The sequence below is a fragment of the Hemicordylus capensis genome, chromosome 4 (assembly GCF_027244095.1).
Source record: "Hemicordylus capensis ecotype Gifberg chromosome 4, rHemCap1.1.pri, whole genome shotgun sequence".
NCBI lineage: Eukaryota > Metazoa > Chordata > Lepidosauria > Squamata > Cordylidae > Hemicordylus > Hemicordylus capensis.
In genome coordinates this window covers 259,034,512-259,056,338 of record NC_069660.1, presented here as the reverse complement: position 1 = coordinate 259,056,338, position 21,827 = coordinate 259,034,512, and the positions used below count along the sequence as shown (strand labels likewise).

The window sequence follows — 21,827 nt, the reverse complement described above, 5'->3', positions numbered from 1 at the left end:
ATGGCTTGCAGCATACTCATATCAATTTTATCTTTTCATCTCATCTATGCAATATCATGGACTTGCAATACAATAAGAGAGAAATGGATACATAAGCAATCTTCCCTGCATGTTGCAGGCATGGATTTGCATCTCCATGTCCATCCATGCCCTGTTGAATTAGCTGGGTATGTCTTTTGATGTGGACAGGAATTATTATTATTATTATTATTATACATTTATATCCCTCTCTTCCTCCAAAGAGCCCAGAGCAGTATACTACATAGGTTTCTCCTCATAACAACCCTATGAAGTAGGCTGGGCTGAGAGAGAAGTGACTCGCCCAGAGTCACCCAGCTAGTATCATGGCTGAATGGGGATTTGAACTCGGGTCTCCCCGGTCCTAGTCCAGCACTCTAACCACTACACCACGCTGGCTCTCTGCACATCTGGGATCACTGCTTGCTATGTTATAAAGGACTAGGTGCCCCTAATCAAGACCAGCATTTCTGTATGTGTCTCAGTATATGCTCACATATATGCTCTCTTAATTTACATTATGTACACTTTAGCAGTGTTATAAAAATATAATTAACTAAATAAATTCACTCCTGTCTTGTACTGCATTCCTATGTCTGAAAAGCAGGAATCACATTCACTTCTACCACTTCAGCTCGGCTATTTTCTGCCTTTATGTGCAGAAGTCTCCATTTAGCAATTACAATTCAGTCTGCAGAGAGCAAACACAATTAATAAAATACCAACCCACAGACTTGTTAGGAATAAATGTCACAGTGTGTACTGCAGTTATATTAAGGAAGGGGGGAGTCCTTGTGCTTGTTAATTGGTGAATGAAGATGGAGTCTGGAATCGCAGTTTTTCTTTTCACCTAGTTCTGCTCTCCCTTGAATGTGCTTTTCTTCTTTATTGGGAGAGCAGGGCAGGATTTGATCTCCCAGTCCATGACCACAAAGACTGACAACCTGCCAGCCTATAAAATAAATAAACTAAATAAAATAAATAAAACTGGTGAGCATTTTATATTGGTCGTCAGTGAAGAAGATTACTGAAATAGTCCTAGCTTGCCCTTTTAATTTCAGTGGGACTAATTTGAGTAATTTTCCTCATGTCAGCCCCTATGACAAACTGCACATTGTACTAAACATGCAGTTGTTGTTTTAAAAGTTAAATAACAGTCATAGGAGTCCTCCAATCAGGACTGGAAGCACAGTGCACAGGATGACACATTTAAGCCTTTCCCACTGCCAGGGCCGGATTAAGACACGTGGAGGCCCTAAGCTATGTCATGCTTAAGAGGCCCAATAGCATTACAAAATGGGATGGAAGTCCAGACCTGGTGCATCATTCACCCCCTCTCCTCACTGAATTGCTCCTTGCTGCATTGCATTACAGCAGCATTCATCCGAGGAGGTGAACACTACCTGTAACTGTGATGGTGCACGTTGGTCTAGACCAAGCCCCCCTCTAATACAATTATTATATAATTCATAGTTATTTTTGCTTAGATTTATAAACTTAATATGCTAAATAATTGTGTGGCCATATAAGTATATTTTTCTCTAATCAGAATAATAATGTCTGGTTTAGGGTCTTTTTTTCTTTTCTCGTTTATTTTTCAATCAATTACATAAAACTCGAAATGTAATCATTTTTTGTATTCAGAGGCCCCTCATAATGTGAGGCCTGAAGCGGTAGCTTACTTAGCTTGTGCCTAAATCTGGCACTGCCAGCTGCACTGTGATCCCAACCATAATCATGCCTCACAGCTGCCATTAGCCCCAAGATCCAAGCCTTCCAGGTGCAAATGGAAGCTTCTCTTCTGGAATTAATAGTAGCATCTTTGGCATTCTTTGAGACTATTGAAGTAGAAATGGATGGCTGAAACACAACAACAAACCCCTTTCCATGTGCCATGGTCCCTACCCTGATCACTCATAGATACATGTGCCATGGGTCTGTTTAAGCATAACAGTACATCTACAAAAGGCCAAACTACATATTTATGTCTTTTTGAGGGACATTGTGTTATCTTCATTAAAAGTGGCATTTTAACTGTTTACTTTTTTGTTGTAAGACATGGGAAAGCAGCACAGAAATATTTGATATAAATTTTGTATTATTACTATCATTATTAAGATTCTGTACTGCCCCATCTATCAGCTTAGGGCAGTTCACAACAACAAAACAAAGACATAGTCAATTAAAATCAACAAAAAAATCAGAACCTCAAACAATATAAAACCATTTAAAACAAGCCAAAAACAGTTTCAAACAATTAAAAAGAGTTTTTTAAATGCTGGAAGGTAAAACCAAAGCAGTAAATTTTAAGAGCTCTTTTGAAGACCAGAAATGTTGCAAAGCTTTGGAGTACATTCCATGCTCATGCAACCATGCTAACCAAGCAAATGGTCGCTGCACATGGGCAGAGACCATGTGCGTGCCAGCATCATGTAGGAGCAACTGGGAGATGCCCCACCAGTATCATAGATCATAGCTTGTGGGAGCATCATGAAGATGGTGCTCTCCTACATGTTAAAGGGGCCTTTGTTGGAAGCTTTCAATTTTAAATGGATTGTGTTGCGATGTGGGCACTGAATCGCATTTTGAGTACATCCCTGCCACCATTCAATTGGCCTCTGTGATCAGCACAACCATGCTGATGACTCAGCTGGCCTCCATGCATGCATGGAGGCCAGTGGAGTAGTGGAGATGGGGCAGCCTCCCTGCAGAATACTGGCCTAAAAGGGGCTTAGACAAATTCAAGGAAGACAGGTCTATCAATTGCTACTAGTCTTGATGGCTATAGATTACTTCAAGGCCCAGAGGAAGGATACTTCTGAATACCAGTTGCAAGGGAGCAGGAGAGAGGGCATGCCCTCATCTCTTGCCTGTGGGCTTCCCAGAGGCATCTGGTGGCCACTGTGTGAAACAGGATGCTGGATTAGGTAGACCTTGGGCCTGATCCAGCAAGGCTGTTCTTAAGTTCTTATGTAACCACCACTGCTAAAGTTTAAGAGCTCATGGGGGAAAGGGCTATTCAAGTATCAAAAAAATTAGAACAAAATAAAGTTGTGCACATGACCATTATATTTGTTGCTGGGGTGGTTCCTACCTGCCTCCCTGCTTGCCTAATCCTCTTAAGAAACCTGGTGGTTAGACAGCTCTTAGCTACCGGGTATCGTGTGTCTCATCAGGCTGAGTTCAGCCTGAAGAGACACAAAGACGGGCACACAGAGTGCCCATCTGACGAGGGAATCCCCAAAGCAACAAACGAATTTCACAATGCATTGCAGGATATCTGGAGGCCAGAACAAGTTCTGGCCCTGGATCCCTCTGCCCTGTTCCATGTCTTATGGAACTGCACAGAGCAGGTTGCCCATGTGGGCACACAGAAGGTGCGCCGAAGACAAAAGGTTTTGTCATCTGGGGGCGGGGGGAAGGTAGGTTAAGAGCAACCTCCCCACTGTGCCCTCCCAGCCTACCCCCGGCTATCATGAGAATTGCCTCATACAATGTTTAGATCATCTGACAGCCCAATAATTTTCAAATGAAGCAGTTCTCAGGTCAGCTGTAAATTATTATGGATTAGATCTTCATGTGAGGAACACAGATAGTGCTTCTGCAAGCCTCCATGTGTGTATTCATGAACCTAAGAGAAAAACATTGAGTATGCAGATCTTTCTGTGTAAAGGACAACATAGGGAGAGGCACAGAGGGTCATATTTGGTTGTACAGATGTCTGTACATATGTGCATTTTTTAAAGTGTCCCTGGATCCTTCAAATGTAGGCTCCAGATTGTCTGTATTGCTCTATGTATATTGAACATAATGTTTGAATAACTGTACCTGAGCATGGATCAACAATCAGTGTATACTGAGTACAGGTTGATCATACATACAATATAATATGTGAATAACCCTAGAGTGAGGATACACATGTGTACTTGGGTGAGCCAACTGTCTAGTTTAAAAGATGTGATGTTGTTCACAAAAAGAGGAGCTCCTCATTCCGAGACATAAAACCAGCTCTTCTGAGTAAGCCATAAAAGTACCATGGATAAAACTAGTTGTTCAAAATAATGTTTACAAATGTATGTAGAGCTTATATAAGTAATATGTAGACGCTTATATAAGCAACATGCAAGAGCTTATGTAAGTAAGCTGTCTTTTAAAATATATTTTTGCATAATATTCAGGTTCAAATGTTATAATTAGCAATTTATCATTGATACTCCACTTGAATCAAAGATCTTTGGTTCTCAGTGGCTATCCTGAATGTAATAGTACCTTAGAAATAGAATTCTTCAGGATTTTATCTTGACAGTCTAAAATATTTGTTCAGTTTGGGGCTATTGCAGTTATAACACTTCATTAACCACAGTAAAGGGATTGGAACAGACTAAATTGCACATTCCATCCTCTCTCACATGCAAATTCCCTCTACTACTCTTAACCATAGGGGTCTGCATTGATTTTAACCATGCTTAATGCTAATCAGGGCAATCTCACAACCTAAGATAGATAAGGGATAGGGAGCATTACACTTAAACCAACTCCCAATGTGCAAGCATTCTTTCGAAGTGGTGAGAAGCATTTTATTATTATTTATTACTTAATTGCATACACTGCAGTCAGAAAAAATAAGTTGAACAAACAATCACCAGAAATATTGGGAAATACAGAATTCTAAGTAACTCTAACCTTGGATTAAAAGCTCTAAAACAACAAATCTGTAAGTAGTGAAACTGGTGAAAATAATATTAAGATAGATCAATAGTTCAGAAAGCTATTAATTCTCTGCTAACAAGAACAAAATTGGATAAACGAATCATGTAAACTATGCAAATGCATCTTTTATGTGCCTTCCTGATTAGTCTTAAGTGCAAAGTTGTGGATTACAGCATTTATGCATACTGTGTTTTGTAATTAATATGCAAAAGCAAATAAAATTGCAAAAAAGGATGTTGAGAATTTATTAGGGCTGCATTGAATGCTTTCAGGTGAATATTTCCTGCACAAAAGGGAGCCATTTGGAACTATGTTTTACAAAACTGCCTTTTACTTACAGTGAGGGAAATAAGTATTTGATCCCCTGCTGATTTTGTCCGTTTGCCCTCTGACACAGAAATGACCAGGCTATAATTGGAATGGTAGGTTTATTGTAGCTGTGAGAGACAGAATAACAACAAACAAACCCTCAAAAGCCCAGTGCCCAAAAGTCAGCGATGGATTTGCATTGTAGTAAGGGAAATAAGTATTCGATCCCCTATCAACCAGCAAGATTTCAGGCTCCCAGGTGTCTTTTCACTATATGCAGGTAACGAGCTGAGATGAGGAACACCCTCTGTAAGGGAGTGCTCCTAATCCCAGCTTGTTACAGTACCTGTATAAAAGACACCTGTCCATAGAAGCAAGCAATCACTCAGCTTCCAAACTCACCACCATGCCCAAGACCAAAGAGCTGTCGAAGGATGTCAGGGACAAGGTTGGGACCTGCACAAGGCTGGACTGGGCTACAAGACTATCGCCAAGCAGCTTGGTGAGAAGGTGACTACAGTTGGCACGATAACTCGCAAATGGAAGAAACACAAAATAACTGTCAATCTCCCTCGGTCTGGGGCTCCATGCAAGATCTCACCTCGTGGAGTTGCAATGATCATGAGAACGGTGACAAAGCAGCCCAGAACTACACGGGGGGAACTTGTCAATGATCTCAGGGCAGCTGGAACCATAGTCACCAAGAAAACTATTGGTAACACACTACGCCATGAAGGACTGAAATCTTGCAGTGCCCGCAAGGTCCCCCTGCTCAAGGCAGCACATGTACAGGCCCGTCTGCAGTTTGCCAATGCACATCTGAATGATCCAGAGGAGAACTGGGCGAAAGTGTTGTGGTCAGATGAGACCAAAATCGAGTTCTTTGGCATCAACTCAACTCGCCGTGTGTGGAGGAGGAGGAATGCTGCCTATGAGCCCAAGAACACCATCCCCACTGTCAAACATGGAGGTGGACACATTATGCTTTGGGGGTGTTTTTCTGCTAAGGGGACAGGACACCTTCACCGCATCAAAGGGACGATGGACGGGACCATGTACCGTCAGATCTTGGGTGAGCACCTCCTTCCCTCAGCCAGGGCATTGAGAATGGGTCGTGGATGGGTATTCCAGCATGACAGTGACCCAAAACACACAGCCAAGGCAACAAAGGAGTGGCTCTAGAAGAAGCACATGAAGGTCCTGGAGTGGCCCAGCCAGTCTCCAGACCTTAATCCCATAGAAAATCTGTGGAGGTTGCTGAAGGTTTGGGTTGCCAAACATCAGCCTCGAAACCTTTCTGACTTGGAGAGGATCTGCAAAGAGGAGTGGGACAACATCCCTCCTGGGTTGTGTGCAAACCTGGTGGCCAACTACAAGAAACGTCTGACCTCTGTGATTGCCAACAAGGGTTTTGTCACCAAGTACTAAGACATCTTTTGTGAAGGGATCGAATACTTATTTCCCTCACTACAATGCAAATCCATCGCTGACTTTTGGGCACTGGGCTTTTGAGGGTTTGTTTGTTGTTATTCTGTCTCTCACAGCTACAATAAACCTACCATTCCAATTATAGCCTGGTCATTTCTGTGTCAGAGGGCAAACGGACAAAATCAGCAGGGGATCAAATACTTATTTCCCTCACTGTACCTTACTCACCACTTGTTTGGGGCTGCTTGATCCCCCCAACTATTCTTTTGGCAATTTGGAATGAGATCCCAGCCAATCAGAGATCATGTCATGAATGCAATGATGATGTAGTGCTAGAGTAATGACCAGAAGCATTGTACACAATCTGAATTGGCTTTATATCATTAGGGATGTGCCAGTTCAATACCAGTTCCAAGTCTAATACCAGTTCAGTGTCAAGCTGGGTTCAGTTCAGTTTGGGGTTGAGCCGGACCAAAACACACACACATACCCAGCCGTCTGGAGGGTTCATGAGCTTTTTTTGTTATATATATATATGTGTGTGTGTGTGTGTGTGTGTGTGTGTGTGTGTATACACACATACAAATATTTATATTTGTAGTTAATAATTAGTACTTAGACCCTCCAGGGGGCTTCTCCGAGGCCATGGGAGGGGGTCTGTGAAGGTTTCCCCTCCCACCACCAGCCCCCATTTTGCCAAAACCCGCCCAGTTTAGACATTCTTCTGCCCATTCCGGGCCTTTCCCCTGTCATGGTGGCCATTTTGGAGGCCACCACACATGTGCAATGGGCCCTTGGGTGGCAGGGTCATGGCCCAGGCCATGCAGAGGCCCGTTGCTCATGCACGGTGGCCTCCAAAATGGCCACCATGAGGGGGAAAGGCCCGGAATGGGCTGAAGAACACCCAAATTGGGCTGTTTTTGGCAAAATGGAGGCCAGCAGGTAAGGGGGAACCTCCGCGGACTCGCCTGTGGCCTCAGAGAAGCCCCCCAGATGGGGTAAGTATTTTAAAAAATGTAAACAAAAAACACTCACGACCCTCCCCGCAAACGAAACCGAGGGGTCAATGCAGGACAAAACTAAACTGGCACAGAACTCAGACTCGAACCAAACTGGGCCAGCCAGTTTTGTGCACACAAAACCTAATTTAAAGTGAGGAAAATATCTTATTTAAAGCGAGGAAAATACTTGCTGTCTTCACTTTGAATTGGTTTTATGATCACCCACATACGAATCTGATTTGGCTGTATGATGACATTATGAAACCAATCCAAAATGATGACAGGCAGCATTGCTCTAATTCCGAATGTGATTTGACTGTGTAGTACCCCTTAAGGAAACTACAAGTGAACACTTCCACCCCTGTTTGCAGTCCCACTCCCAAACAAATCACTGAAAGAAGGAACACTTCACAGGCTTCAAAGATGTTCACAAAAAAAGCACCCCCCATTTCAGCTCAGTTGTAAATCTTGATTAGAAGATAAAAAGCAGCAGAAGGATTTACCATTTTTTTCCTCTTGCATTTTTGACTGACGATTTATTTGCATTTCTGCCAAAAATAAAACAGCAGAGCAGTTAATAATAGAGTTGTCAGGTTACAATGAGAAGTGGAAGGAAAGGAGAGGTGCTCGTGTGAGATTAACTCTTCTACTCCTGAAGAAAAAACATATTTTTATATACCAGCATTGTACTGTTGAAGAACTGGGGATATAAGCACCAAAACTATTAGCCCTTTAGATTATACACAGAATAAAAGTCAATCACTATACCTGGTACCAAATCCACAAAAATGTAAGAAAAGTCTGGATGGATTTAAGCAAAATCTATCTAGTCCAGCATCTGTCTCCCACAGTGGCCAACCTAACATCTCTGGGAAGCCCATCAGCAAGAGATGAAACTCCTGCTGTTGCTTCCCTGCAACTAGTATTCAGAGGCATGCTGCCTATGAAAATGAAGACAGCATCTAACCATCAAGACTAGAGTCACTGATAGACGTATCCATGAATGCGACAAGTGCCTTTTTAGAGCCATCTAAGTGCTCATCACCAGAGCGTGTGGCAGCAACTTCCACAATTCAATATGCACTGTGTGAAGAAAATCATGGAATTTGCATTTTCCTTTTTCAGAGGCAATACATTGGGTCAATATTTTCATTGAGCTATCCACCACAATCTCAATAACTCTTTCCCAGTTAGTAACTGATGGCTGAGACTATGTCCATGTGCATATGAGGCTGGTATTTTTTGATTTAACACTTTACATTTGCCATTTTGTTGCCTAGTAATCCAATTTAGAAAGATCCTTTGAAAGCTCTTTGCAATTCACTTTGGCTTTCACTACTATGAATAGTTAGATGTCATCTGCAAACCTGGTTACTCCGCTCTTTACCCCTAATTCTAGACTAGATCATATACAAATAACATATGAAGCACTGGTCCCAGTTCAAATGGTTGTGTGGTCTCCTTTCTTACTTCTCTCCATTGTGAAATATGTCTGTTTATTCCTACACAATACTTCCTCTTCTTTAAGCAATTGTCAATCCAGAAAAGAACTTTTTAAAAAAATTGATTACTGTTAAATTTACCAATGGGGACAGACTTCTGAAAACCTTCTTGAAAGCCCAGGTACTGGATCCAGATGAAGTTAGTCATGATTAATTTCAATTAGACATGACTACTAATAGAGCTGTGCATGACCGCTGGAAAAATCAGAATTCCACTGTGGAATTCCCTACCACCACAAGGCTCCTATGCTTCGAGGGAGAAAGTCTGGGAGGAACTACAGCCCTCAGCATCCCTGCACTTCCCAGGTGCCCTGTGCACATGCCCAGCCTCCCTTGCATTACTCTCCGCTCACCCCTTGGATGCTCCCAAGATTCACATCTGCTGCCCAGCTTTCCCTGCATCAGTGCTGTAGCGGTTTTTAAAGAAACCACCACCATCCTACCTAGGACAATTTCCCCATGAATGGGAGCATCCTCATGGTGGAGGGTGGGGGAATTCTGAAGTGATTTTTCCAACATGCACAGCCCTACTGACTAAGTCTGAATTCTGCTCCATATTTTCAGTGTTAACCACCTATACTCACACACTTGCTGACAGTCTCAAAGGACTTACAGGGCTTGCCTTTGCAGAAGCCTTACTGATTCTCTTTCAGCCAAGCTTTTTCTTCTATATATTTAATAAATTTATCTTTAATTATGCTTTCCATGAATTTACCTAGCAGAGACATTGCTAACCAGCCTGTAATTTCCCAGAATCCCCTTGGATTCTCTCTCTTTAAAAAAAAAGTTTTTACATTGACTACCTTCCAGCCTTCTGGTACAGAGGCCAATATTAGGGACAACGTACATATTTATGATCAGCAGCAGTTTCACATTTGAATGTGTCTCCCACATTCTGTGCACACCATTGCAGTATTTCAGAAAACACGGCTAGATAGTATATCTGTAGTTTCTCTCTCTGCAAATAACACAAAATATTGATTTTATCTGCATAGTCTAACTATAGCCTTTACCTTGAAGGAAGAGCTCTATTTCTGAATGAATTTTTCCTTGAGACACAAATGGCAACCACCTGAGAAAGAAAGAAAGAAAGAAAGAAAGAAAGAAAGAAAGAAAGAAAGCCGCATATAAGCACATTTTCCAACAGCTAACAACATTACTGCAATGGAGACAATTTCTCAAACAGAGCATGTTACATGTTTGAACTGCAGTATCCTCTATCTGTTGCTCAAATTACTTATAATTGCTACCCACATAAATACAGTGGATTTGCTAAATTTTAACTAAAAAGCTAACCTAAACATAATGACAGCTAGATTAGTCATATAAGTTGCAACCCACTATGAAGAAGAATTTAAGTCTGAGAGAGCTGTTTTATAGGGGAACCAATGGCTTATTCAGATGGCAATGACTTTTAGATTTGGAACCCTGTTTAAGCATATCCCCAGTCCAGAGATGTTTCATGCTGGCCCACATAGCCAACAAGGACCAAAATGAAACAAAATACATCTCTTTCCATATAGAAGGGAGAAACTGATGACAAAAACAGTCAAATACATTGAAAGGAAGGTCCAGGGAGTTCTCCACAAAGCAGGGTTTACCACGTGTTTTCTCTGAGGCTTTACTGAGAACTCAAAGTTATCCCCAAAACCAATGTTATCTGCCCAATATGTGAATGCACACCCTCCATTTTGGAGGAGATGCACGCCAAAGGGCTTTAAAAGCCCTGTGTGAAAAACTTCCAGGAGAATACCAAAGGATTTTGCCCCTTAGCTTCTGTCAGAAATCTCTAGTGAAGGAGAGCCCACTACTGCACAAGGCAGACTGGTCCACTGTTGCAGCTCTTACAGTTAGAAAATTCCTCCTAACATCTAGCCTATATCTGCTTCCTTGTAATTTTAACCCATTGGTTCTAATCCTGCCCTCAGGAGCAATAGAGAACAAGTTCCCTCTTTCTATGAGACAGCCCTTCTGATATTTGAAAGCTGCTTTTATATCTCTGCTTTGACTTCTCTTCTCTGGGCTAACTACTCCTTCCTGCTGCAGATGCGGATGGAGGGTGGGGGGCATAATTTGCATTGGGCCAATGAATGGGCAGTATTGGGTGTTTAGTTCCAGAGACTTTGTGAGAGGTGGGAAGGAGGGGTAGAGAAGTCTTGGAGGTCATTCACATAAGCAAAAACTGTGTTCTACCTGGGTTTGGGAGCAAGGTAGGAGGAAAACCTTGGTAGAAGAGACTGTGTGGAAGCAAGATAGGAGGAAAACCTGGGAAGCTTTCCCCCCTTCCTTGCTTACACACAATCAGGCCATCTGCTCCTCAGTCTCCATCACAGTTTTTAGAAAGTGTGTGAAATCTTGGCTTTTAACCCAGGCTTTTATATGATTGTTTCTATTGCTGCTGTTCAGTGTTTTTAATGGTTATATTGTGCTTGTTTTTTAATCTTTTAAATCAGATCTATATTTTTATATCCTAGCTTAATATTTTAATTGTGTAATTTTTATAGTCTTGTTTTAACTTTTGTGTGAACCGCCTTGAGATTGTTTTAATGAAAAGCAGTATAGAAATTTAACAATAAATACAATAAAATAAATAAATCACTTCTACCCAGGTTTTCCTCCTATCTTGCTTCCACACAACTGGAAATTGGGTGCACACACAGCTCCCAAACCTGGGTAGAACCCAGTTTTTGATTGTGTGAATGACCTCACGGCCATGCATTTGGGACCATTCCTTTTCAAAGCAAGTTTGGGTGCAACCAACCCTCCCTCCCTCCCTCGCAGTTAGACCTGGGCTTTAGCCAGGTACCCATTTTGAAGGGAGGGGGGCTGAGGGAATTTCCCCCCTTTGCTCTGATTGGCCTTGCGGGCCAATCAGCTTAATGTGGACTAGGCCTCCTTTGCTGATTTGTGGGGGGTGTATGTAGCTGGAATGCAGGATCATATGAATAGTACAGGAGAACTTTGTTAATCAAGTTATGAAGGTCTGAGTAAAATAAAACCCAGTTCACTTGTTAGTTGAAGTTAAGTTTTGGAATTGTGTTAACATAAATTTATAATTTCAAACATGCCCCAAGGCCTAGTGAGCTCATATTCTGGAGTTTGGTTGATTCTAGGCCCGGGTTGGATCATCCACACTTGGAATGGATGGGCTACCATGGGCAAGGTCAACTAGACACAACCTCTATTGCTGCCTTCCAGCTGCCTTGGCCCCACTTGATGCCTCTGTTATCAGCTTGGGTAATATGTTGGGGCTAGACATTTGTCTCTGCCCCCTTTTACCCAAATGTTTGTGTGCCAGCTCTTCATTGATCTCAATAAAATGTTTCAGCTCATTTAACTGTTCTTTATAGGACTTTGTAGGACTTTTATTTTATTTTCTTCAATAATGCTAATATACTCAAGCATCTTGCCTGGAAGAGCACCATTAGGCAGGTAAATGAGGGGACTCAGCATCTTGATAGAGATGCTTAGCTTCAAACAGGAAAGGGCCCTAGCTAATCAAATATATGAAGTTGCTGATTACTTGTGCACTAGATGTTGTGAAGGGCAGATCATTATATATGCACATATTTTTCACAACAGAACTAAAAAAAAAACCCTTATCTGGCTTCTAAAAATAAAAGAGAACAAATAAATGTCTAACTTAAATGCTTAGAAGTTATTATAAGACAAGCACTTCTGAAGTGAAAAAGATATTGGCACTCTTCTAGTTAAGGGAGAAATGCATAGTGTCAAGTCTGCTAGGAAAGGTCAAGCTTTCTGAGAAATTTGGGTGGCTATGGAGAGGAAACAGGAATGCATTTGTTAGGTAGGGGAGAAGTCCTGTGATGAAAGGGCACTGCATTTCTACAATACATTTCTTCCAGTGAAAGACACCCTTGTGGTTGGGTTGCCCTATGATAACCCCTTTTCATTACAAGTGTTCTATCTAACTGTTTAGAGGAGTAAAAATAAAGCAACTATTATTTCAAGTGCACCTGTACAGACTTGCTTTTATTCTTATTTTTTTGCTGACTGCCAATTAAAAAAACAAACAAAAAAAAGACTTATCTGGCATACCCCATGATGCTAGTTTCTAGGCCATGTTTCTAGGCTAGTTTCTAGACCTTACTCTTTACCTGGTGGCAGGTGGCTACCTTTCTGTCACTACAGGGTCTTCTCTCAGAATGATATCAGAAAGCAATTTATATCATTTTGGAAACACACAAAAAATAACCATCAATGCACTCCATGATAAATCTTTACTGAACTGCAACAAAGATCATTAATAACTATTGAGCTTAGTTCATTCCAAAGCTCTTTAAAAAGAAGATTAGTCATTATAATTTTCATTTTAAAGACTGGGGACCAAAGGGACTGACTGGGTTGGGTTCAAATATTCAAAAAACAGTCCACAAATATGTCACGGTTCACCCTATGAATGCATGGTGTACATATGGAGCAGCCTAATACAGAATCAGACCATGGGTCTATCTAGGCTAGTACTGGCTGGCAGTGAGTAATAAAATCAGGTACACTGAAGCCCTGGTACTTGGAATCCTTTAATTGCTGATATGAGGATTAGTCAGCACCCAGTTCATCACACAGCATTAAAAAAAAAACAACTGATAGAGTAAGTGTGAAGTAAATTTGGGTAGTAGGACATCATAGGTAGGTTTGCAGATATTGGAGGAGCAGCTTCTGTATAGCAGCAGTGGTGGCAAACAAAACAAAAACCCTCAGTTGCTCACTTCCTACTGGTTTGGTTGCCTTTCTTGGAATCAGGGTTGTAGCTATAAATGAGTAGAGGGGTTCAGAGAACCCAGGCCCACAGCTCCTCAGCCAAACCCACCCCCCAGCTCAACCGGTCCCTATTTTCTTCATTATCTCCCTCACTCACTGAGGAGATGGGCAAACACAGGTCCCCTTTCCCCTAGCTACACCCCTGCTTGGAGTATACCAAGATTACTATAATGTTTCAAGGACTAGTGGATATTCTTCAGTTTATGTTTATATAGGTAGATATGTACATCAAGGTGACATGTTTTAATTGTTTCTATGGCCAAGGGAAATAATCCTTGGGGGGGGGCGTGGTTAAGGAGGTTTACGGGGTTTTTTATTCTTGTTCAGTTACTTAATGATCTACCCTTGAGCATACGTGTGCTTACATTATTTTTTAATTTTAATTTTTATTAATCAGTTTTACATATCTTTTTAAAGAAACCAACAAAGCGGTTTCACAAACAAAACGTAGCAATAATGCAGAATATAAAATAAAATGTTTAAAAGATTGATTTGCTATAACAATAAATAAGAGAAATAAGATAAGAAATAATTAAGATAAGGCTAGATAAATTTATAATGGGTAGGGTATAATATGAGGAATTTAATCTAATGCCTTATTAGTAGCTTATTTGGATTAGGAAATAATGTATTTTTTTCTCTGAAGGTATTGCATTTAATGCATTTTTAATAAATGCAAATAATGCATTTTGGTTTCTTTAATGTATCAGATTGTTACACTTGGAGGTGAAATACTGTCGCATACCATTATATATAGAGACTGATAAAATACAGATTGATATTGAAGAGGTATGCAATGTGAACAAATAGTATTCCAGAATTCTAATTCTTATTCTTTTTCATAATATTTAGCATCTAACCTTTAAAGCAGATATTATTGTAAACTCAGGGAGGAAGAAAAGTGTTGTTTGAAAAGTTACTTTTAGAAGAGGACTTTTAATTTAAATACAACCTTTCACAACTGAAAATATATTCCACATTTTTCTCAGCTTCTCTGATGATTACTTTCTCACAGTACCAATACTGTGACTTGTTATCAGCCTTGCAGCACAACAGCACCTTTTTTAGATTTCCAAGAGACACGGCTTGTATTTCAAACATGTCAACCTAGAAGAGGAGATGTACGTTATACACACACTCATGTGGCAATAATAACCAAAAGTTACTGAATGCAGATAGTAATAACCAAAGATCACTTAGTGATGAATAACCGACTCTGTGTTAAAATACCTCTACTGTAGACAGTGTTGAGATAGTTTGATTAACCCCATCCTTAAACTAAATGAATTATTTCCATTGGCTTTCAAACAAATAGTAACGTTTTGCTAGTAATGCTAAGGGTTTTTTAAAAAAATCTCTTGATATACCTTCTAAACAAAAACTGCTTCAAATTTGTTATTATGCAGTGATATTAACTATCATTAGCAATAGCAATAGCAATAGCACTTACATTTATATACCGCTCTATAGCCGGAGCTCTCTAAGCGGTTTACAATGATTTAGCATATTGCCCCCCAACATTCTGGGTACTCATTTTACTGACCTTGGAAGGATGGAAGGCTGAGTCAACCTTGAGCCCCTGGTCAGGATCGAACTTGTAACCTTCTGGTTACAGGGCGGCAGTTTTTACCACTGCGCCACTCATTCCCTTCCTCTTCCTTATTTCTGTTCTTCCTTTCCTCCAGAGAGCTCAGGGCAGTTCTCCCCATCCCCCACCCCACCCAACACTTTCTATACTCACAACCACTCTGTGAGATAGTTAGGCTGAGAGACAGTGCTGACATCCTGACTAACGAAGTGCTGGTGCAATGGGAGAAGCACTGGTTCACCAGTGCTTCTGAAGAGTTTTAGACTAATGTTGCACTGCTACTATGAGTGTGTGAGGTGGGGCAAATTTCAACAATGTCCCCTTCCCATGGAAGCCCTCAGTGTCATCTGAAAATATGTCCCTGAGGGCTTTGTGACTGTCAGGGACATATTTTAGGGTGGCACAGAAGGTTTACATTGGAAGGGGAGTTTGTCACATTTTGCCCATTCTGCTGAGCCAGCTGTGCAGCTGTGTTGGTTGAACTTTTCAAAAGCATCGCTGCTTTCAACAATGATTCAAATTGTTACAGCTGAAATCAGGGACATAGCAAGGTTGGAGATGGACCTGGGACAAGGTTTAAATATGCCCCCTACTGCCGCCACCACCCTCATTGCCAGATGCCTTAGATGCCTAGTTCTCCATCACTCCCATGGAATGGCTGTGCTCCAGTAGAGTAGGACTCACTCTCTCAGATGGTGAAGCCCCACTGCTGCTGCTCTGGGCATAGGGCAGGGGAACGCCCTGCCCCTGCCTTAAAGGGACTGCATCTCTGGACTCGGTTGTGACTGACTTTCTGCTTTGAGCTTCTGTGGTGGCTCAGCAACATTTTCTGGGCAGGCCGCTCTGAAACATCCCTGCCCTAAAGGGACCATGCTGCGGGACTTGGTTACAGTCACCATTCTGCTTTGAGTCACTGCAGCAGCTCAGCAATGTTCTCTGGTGTGGAGACAGGGTCAGAGCCAGGTGCAGGGGAGAAAACAGCTGGCCCCTGGAAACCCATGGCACTGCCTCAGCCATGCCCCTGCCACCATCGTTTCTACACCCAGCTGAAATTATTAGTAAGGAAGATGGCAGAGAAGGACAAGAAGATACATTTATATGGACAAAATGGGTCAATTCTCTCCCCCCCACCAGTTTCCCCCCTCCTTTTTTCATACATGGTAGTATGAAAAAAGAGTGAGTGGAGGGAGTGAGACAGACCTGGGTGGGGACTAGAGAAGCAAATAGTTTGTTGGCAGAGCAGGAGAAATGAGTAAATCCTTGAGGACAAGAATGACTTGAAGGTGCAAAACAACACTTTGAAGTACTGAACACAAGCAATTAGAGGGGACAGTGTTTCTGAGAAATGAACGGACTTTTGTTTACATGCTTTTTTACAGCCATCCCCAATGTTTTTCTATTTTATTTTTCTCCATATTTTTTAATCTGTTTTATTTTAAGGTTTTATAGGACCCTCCTGCCTTTCCTCTTAGTGACATTCTTTCTCAGACAGGTAAGCACTTGTCGTACTGAAGAGTATCTGTGAAAATCTTTACTCAAGTGGTGGTATATAAAATGATGAGACTTTTGTCCAATATTTAGCTCATTTCCCCACAAAACCGATCTAGGGTAAGGCATGCACTAAAACTACTTCTCATTTGTCTGTGAATCATATATGCCATTTCCTTCAGCAAGCTTACCATTCCTCTCTGAAATTTCATGGATGTGTCAGATTTGTGAAGAAGTCTGAGACCTGAATCTCCTCTTTCTCCATAGATGCACAAATAAATTGAAGCATCTGTTTCAGCTTGCTCCAAGTGACCCGTGTACACATAAACCTGGTAATTCACAACTGAAGAAAGCAACCAATATTTTAACAGAAGCAAATAATCTGAAATCATATAAAGAGAACTCAATTTCATGTTTTTAACCTCTATGCACATGATTAAGTACAACATGAATTTTGTTTACAATATATTTAAAGGAATTTTCTTGTGAAACATAATGGGCATAAACCACCCATAGTTAAGTCCCATTGAATTTAGTTGGGCTAAAAAGTGCTTAGTGTTGACTGGATTGTGCCCAGTATTTTTGCGAATGCAACTTCTAATAGAATATACAATTTGGGTAATAGTATCATCTCCATGTCCAACTTCATGCTGCATTGGTCAAAGAACGATATATTATTACTTGAGTAAAGGCTTCTTCCTTTTTCTACTACTGGAAGTTCACATAAGGTATCTCCGTTCCCTCGAGTCCTTGACAACCATTTGTTTGCAGGGAAATTCAGAATTTTTCCACTCTTAATGTGTTGTAGTGTCACCTATGAAAGAAGCAATAGTAAACCATGTTATGTACTTGTAGTTTCTGTTAGTGTGTGGTAATTCCATAATGGGCTGGAGTACAATCAATAAAAACTTCAAAATTGCCAATAATTACCATAGTAACCACTCACCATCATAGCTTTTTAAAAAAAATTTTTTTTGCTGGAAATAGCCTGAATAATGTGTGGCCAAGTTGTAAAAAAAACCTTTCACTCAGTAAGTACTACTGCTATGAAGAATATTTATATACTGCTCTTCAACCAAAGTTCACAAAGTGGTTTCAATAGAAAAATAAATAACACATAAATAAAATGGTCCCCTGTCCCCAAAGGGCTCACAATCTAAAAAGAAACATAAAGCAGATACCAGCAAGAGCCACTGAAGTGATGCTACCCTGGGGCTGGATAGGGCCAGTTGATCTCTCCCAGCAAAATGTAAGGTGTCTCTTTGCTCAGTTAGCAGGGTAGTAGTGCTCAGTATAATTTTTTTTTTTAGTTGGATCTTAAAATGAATATTTTAATTGAGATTGTTTTGCAAGAATAGTTTTGATCCACTGGTTTAATATCAAGAACTTTGCATGTTCATTGACACAACTCCCCCGGCTGATTTCCAGCAAGGATAAATATTCACTGCAATGCCAGAAAATGCCGCTTTCCAGCTTGCTGCTTGTTTCCTTGAGTGAAGGTCATCCTTTGACATCCAAAAGCTCTCCTCATGAGCCTTGGACTCAAAGTTCAAGAAAAGTGAGGCAAACAAAATAGAAAAATAGAATCCCTGAAATAACTGAAGCCGAACTGGAATGTTTCCACTGTCATCTGGGTTTTCTGCTCCTCAGGTTAAGATCCTTGAGCTTATATTAAAAGCTATTATTACGATGGGATACTAGGATTCAAACTTTCAGCTTTGTAAGCTAAAATGTCAGAATAAAGCGCAAAAACAGAAGCAGGCTATCAGAAAAAATACAGATGTTTCTCTAGCTCCAAAAGAGCATCATGTAATACATTGTAACATTAATGTATTCTTCTGCATCGCACAATGTAATATTGCCTAATCCTGTGAGCAAAGCACAAGGAAATAATGTTTAAAGATCAGATGGGAGCATTTTCATGGGAGCTTATGGGAGCATTTTCATGACCTTTGAGGTGGGAACCGTGCATTATCATAGGATGCACCAATCCAGAGAAGAAGTTTTACATGCAGAAGGAAGCATCTGCACATGTTGCTAGATCAGGAACTGCCAGTGGCGCCCTTAGCCCTGGACTTTGGGGCCAAGGTCTAGGGCCTCCACAGCCCTGGGGACCCCCAAATCTGTCCTGGGTGGTGTGGTCACTGCTGGCCTGAACTGCGCCTGGCACCCGAGTGTGATTGTGACTTGTGCCAGGAGCCTTAGAGACAGAGTGGGGAGGGGGGAAAGAAATATGTAGGATGGGAATATGCAAAGTTGCGTGTTGAAATGTTTCTGATAAGGCATATTTGCATAAATATACCTGTTTTATATCCTTACATTCTTGCGAGTCCAGTTGCTGCTTGTGCCCTCAAGAACCCACTTGTTACAAATACTGTATGTGTCACAGTGGGTGTGCACGCGTAGGGGGATGATGCTTAACTTGTGCGGGGGGGGCAGCTGGCTCCGAAGGCCTTTAGGTCCAGGCTCGACATTATCTAGGTGCACCTCTGGGAACTGCAGGAGCAATTCACATAAGGGATGTGCACAAACAGGTTTGGCACTCCCTTTCTGGTGTTTGAGCCAGCCTGACAAGCTGGCGTTTGAGCCAGCCTGACAAGCAGTGTGGGTGGGTGCCTTTAAAAAACAGATAAGGCACTCCTTAACTGTTTGCCCCCTCCCTGCCGCTTCCCCCCCCCCCGCCAGTGCTCGGTTTTGGAAGAGATGTGTGGATCTGCAGCATTCCTTCCTGCAACCCCGATCAGCCTCGGCACGCACATGGCTGGGGTGCACACACGGTGGCCATTTGCGTGCTTAGCACACTGGCCATTTGGATGGTCAGCAAGTGCCTGGTGCACATGCACCCCAGCCATGTATGTGCTGATGCCAATTGGGGCTGCAAGAAGGAACGCTGCAGTCCCACACGTCTCTTTCAAAATCAAATGCTGGCAGGGGGTAAAGTGGCAGGGAGGGGTGAACAGGTAAGGAGTGCCTTGCCCGCTTGCTTAAAGGCACTCCCTGCACCAATCCAGGCAGTGCACAAACTGTCCATGTGCATCCGTAATTCACATGTATACTCAAATGCCTTCTACCTCACCACATTACTTTGAATGGGATTTGCCTCCAGATGTGTGTGATGCAGATAGATGACTTCTGCATTGGAATGTGAATTTAGATACACCTTCAGTTTGTGCTCATTGTTCCTGTTCTGCAAACAGTACACACAAAAGCTTGTATTCCATAGATCAGGGCAAGCATGGATTGGTATCACTATGTAAACTAGGGGTTCCCAGGTGTTATGGGCTACAACTCGCAACACCCCTGCCACAATGACCCTTATAGTCTAACAACATCTGGGTACCCAAAGTTGAGAAGCCCTGACATACGTCATGTCCACCATTCCCATACCTGCCAACATATCCCTCTTTTCCCATTCAAGTGAATGGGAAAATAGGGACATGTTGGCAGAGATGCATTCCTAGGTCCAGAGGAAGCTCCTTCCCAAGGAGGAAGGAAACTTTATATGGCTCATCTCCAAATCTCAGAGCACTTCACATACATTACATTCCTGCAATCCTTACAATACCCTTGTGAGCTTTATGATTCTCCATATTGCAGGTGAGAGAATAAGGCTAAGAAATTCCCAACCTCTCAAACGCTACCTAAACTCAGTACAAGCAGCACTGAAATGAACAAAGATATTAATGTTTGATGTGACACAGCCCTTAATATTTCCCCAGTATCTCCCAGTCAAAGCCTCAAATCAGCCCTACAAATCAGTGTAGATATATCTAGATGAGGCACACCTTATATTCACTCAAGAATTAGGAAATCTTTTGTCATATGGCCTCTAATGCTATTCCATTTTAAAAGAGCTGCTGTTCAGCTATTGCATCAAAGAAGCCATCTCTACTTTTTTCTTTTAAGGTAAGTGTTATACAGGTACTACTGCTTTAAGAAAGGTTTTGTCAAACACTAGCTGCATAAAAGTAAGCAATAGCCAATGAAATTAAGCATTAACTAAGTATAAAAGCAGACAAATCAGAAATCTTACCTTTTCCAACATCCATTCTGGCTGTTTGCTTGTTCCATCGTGTCCTATTCTGATTTTATAGATCTTTCCAATATTCTTAATTTCAACCTGAATTGTAACATGTAAAGACAAATAACTAAGAGTCATTTCATGCCATGGTGAAACCTACAGTCCAGAATGTGATTTGGGAAATGAAACCACCACTACCATGCGTAAAAAGTATCATGGGATACACAACATTGGATACAATTGTTTTTCCACCAGGTCCTGCTCTCACAACATACCCTTTCGTGTACAATTTGCTTCTGCAAAGTTGTGGTGATGCTGGGAACACAGGGCCACTTTGATGGGTTTTTGAATACTCACATAAGACCACTAGAACCATTTCCCCCTTCTAAATCCACTCTATTGCCCCTGAAGCCCCCTGGGTGTCGCGGTTCTGTGGCACAGGATTGTTGGTAAGGGCAGCCAGCCTGAACCCTCATTACCCTTTTCCCACTCAGTTCATAATTTGGCTTTAAGCAAGGGGGTGTGATCAGTGTGATTTGGCATTTCTGATGCCCCAGAAAAAAAGAAAGAGTGAGAACAGTAAAGGGCTAGGAACAGCCATAACAAAGCCCAAGAGCCACTCTGGACTGGTAACAGTGTTAATGCTGAATCAGCATCCCTGCTTTAACGAGTATCCAGATATGGCAACAATGATTGCTGCTGATAGGTTTCTGGGGAGTATTTAAGGTCAGCATAACTCCTTGCCTTTGACAGAAGCTAAAGCATGGCCCAAAATGATTGCCTGAGACTCTCTCCTTGTTAGCTAATGAAGGAGAGCAAGAAGTACCCAGCTTTTCTCTGTTTAAGCAGCTGAATGGAATAAAGGTGTATCACCAGCTCTAATTCAAGCAAGCCTTTTGCTTCCAGTCATTGAGGGTCATTTCCAACATGGGCAACATGGCTGGCCCTTCCCCAAAGGTGAAGAATCCCTATGAAAAGAT

At 41.6% G+C, this 21,827-nt stretch overlaps 1 protein-coding gene across 1 annotated transcript in view; it reads right to left on the bottom strand.

The window, feature by feature from the left end:
• RP1 (RP1 axonemal microtubule associated) overlaps positions 1-21,827 on the bottom strand; it is a 339,664-nt gene that overhangs the window by 220,485 nt on the left and 97,352 nt on the right. The window contains exons 19-24 of the mRNA XM_053242771.1: positions 20,860-20,946; positions 17,508-17,640; positions 17,018-17,169; positions 14,703-14,857; positions 9,982-10,040; positions 7,970-8,014 (exon numbers count right to left, since the gene is read on the bottom strand). Of these exons, the coding sequence (XP_053098746.1) occupies positions 7,970-8,014; positions 9,982-10,040; positions 14,703-14,857; positions 17,018-17,169; positions 17,508-17,640; positions 20,860-20,946 (631 nt within the window). The remainder of the gene's footprint in view (positions 1-7,969; positions 8,015-9,981; positions 10,041-14,702; positions 14,858-17,017; positions 17,170-17,507; positions 17,641-20,859; positions 20,947-21,827) is intronic.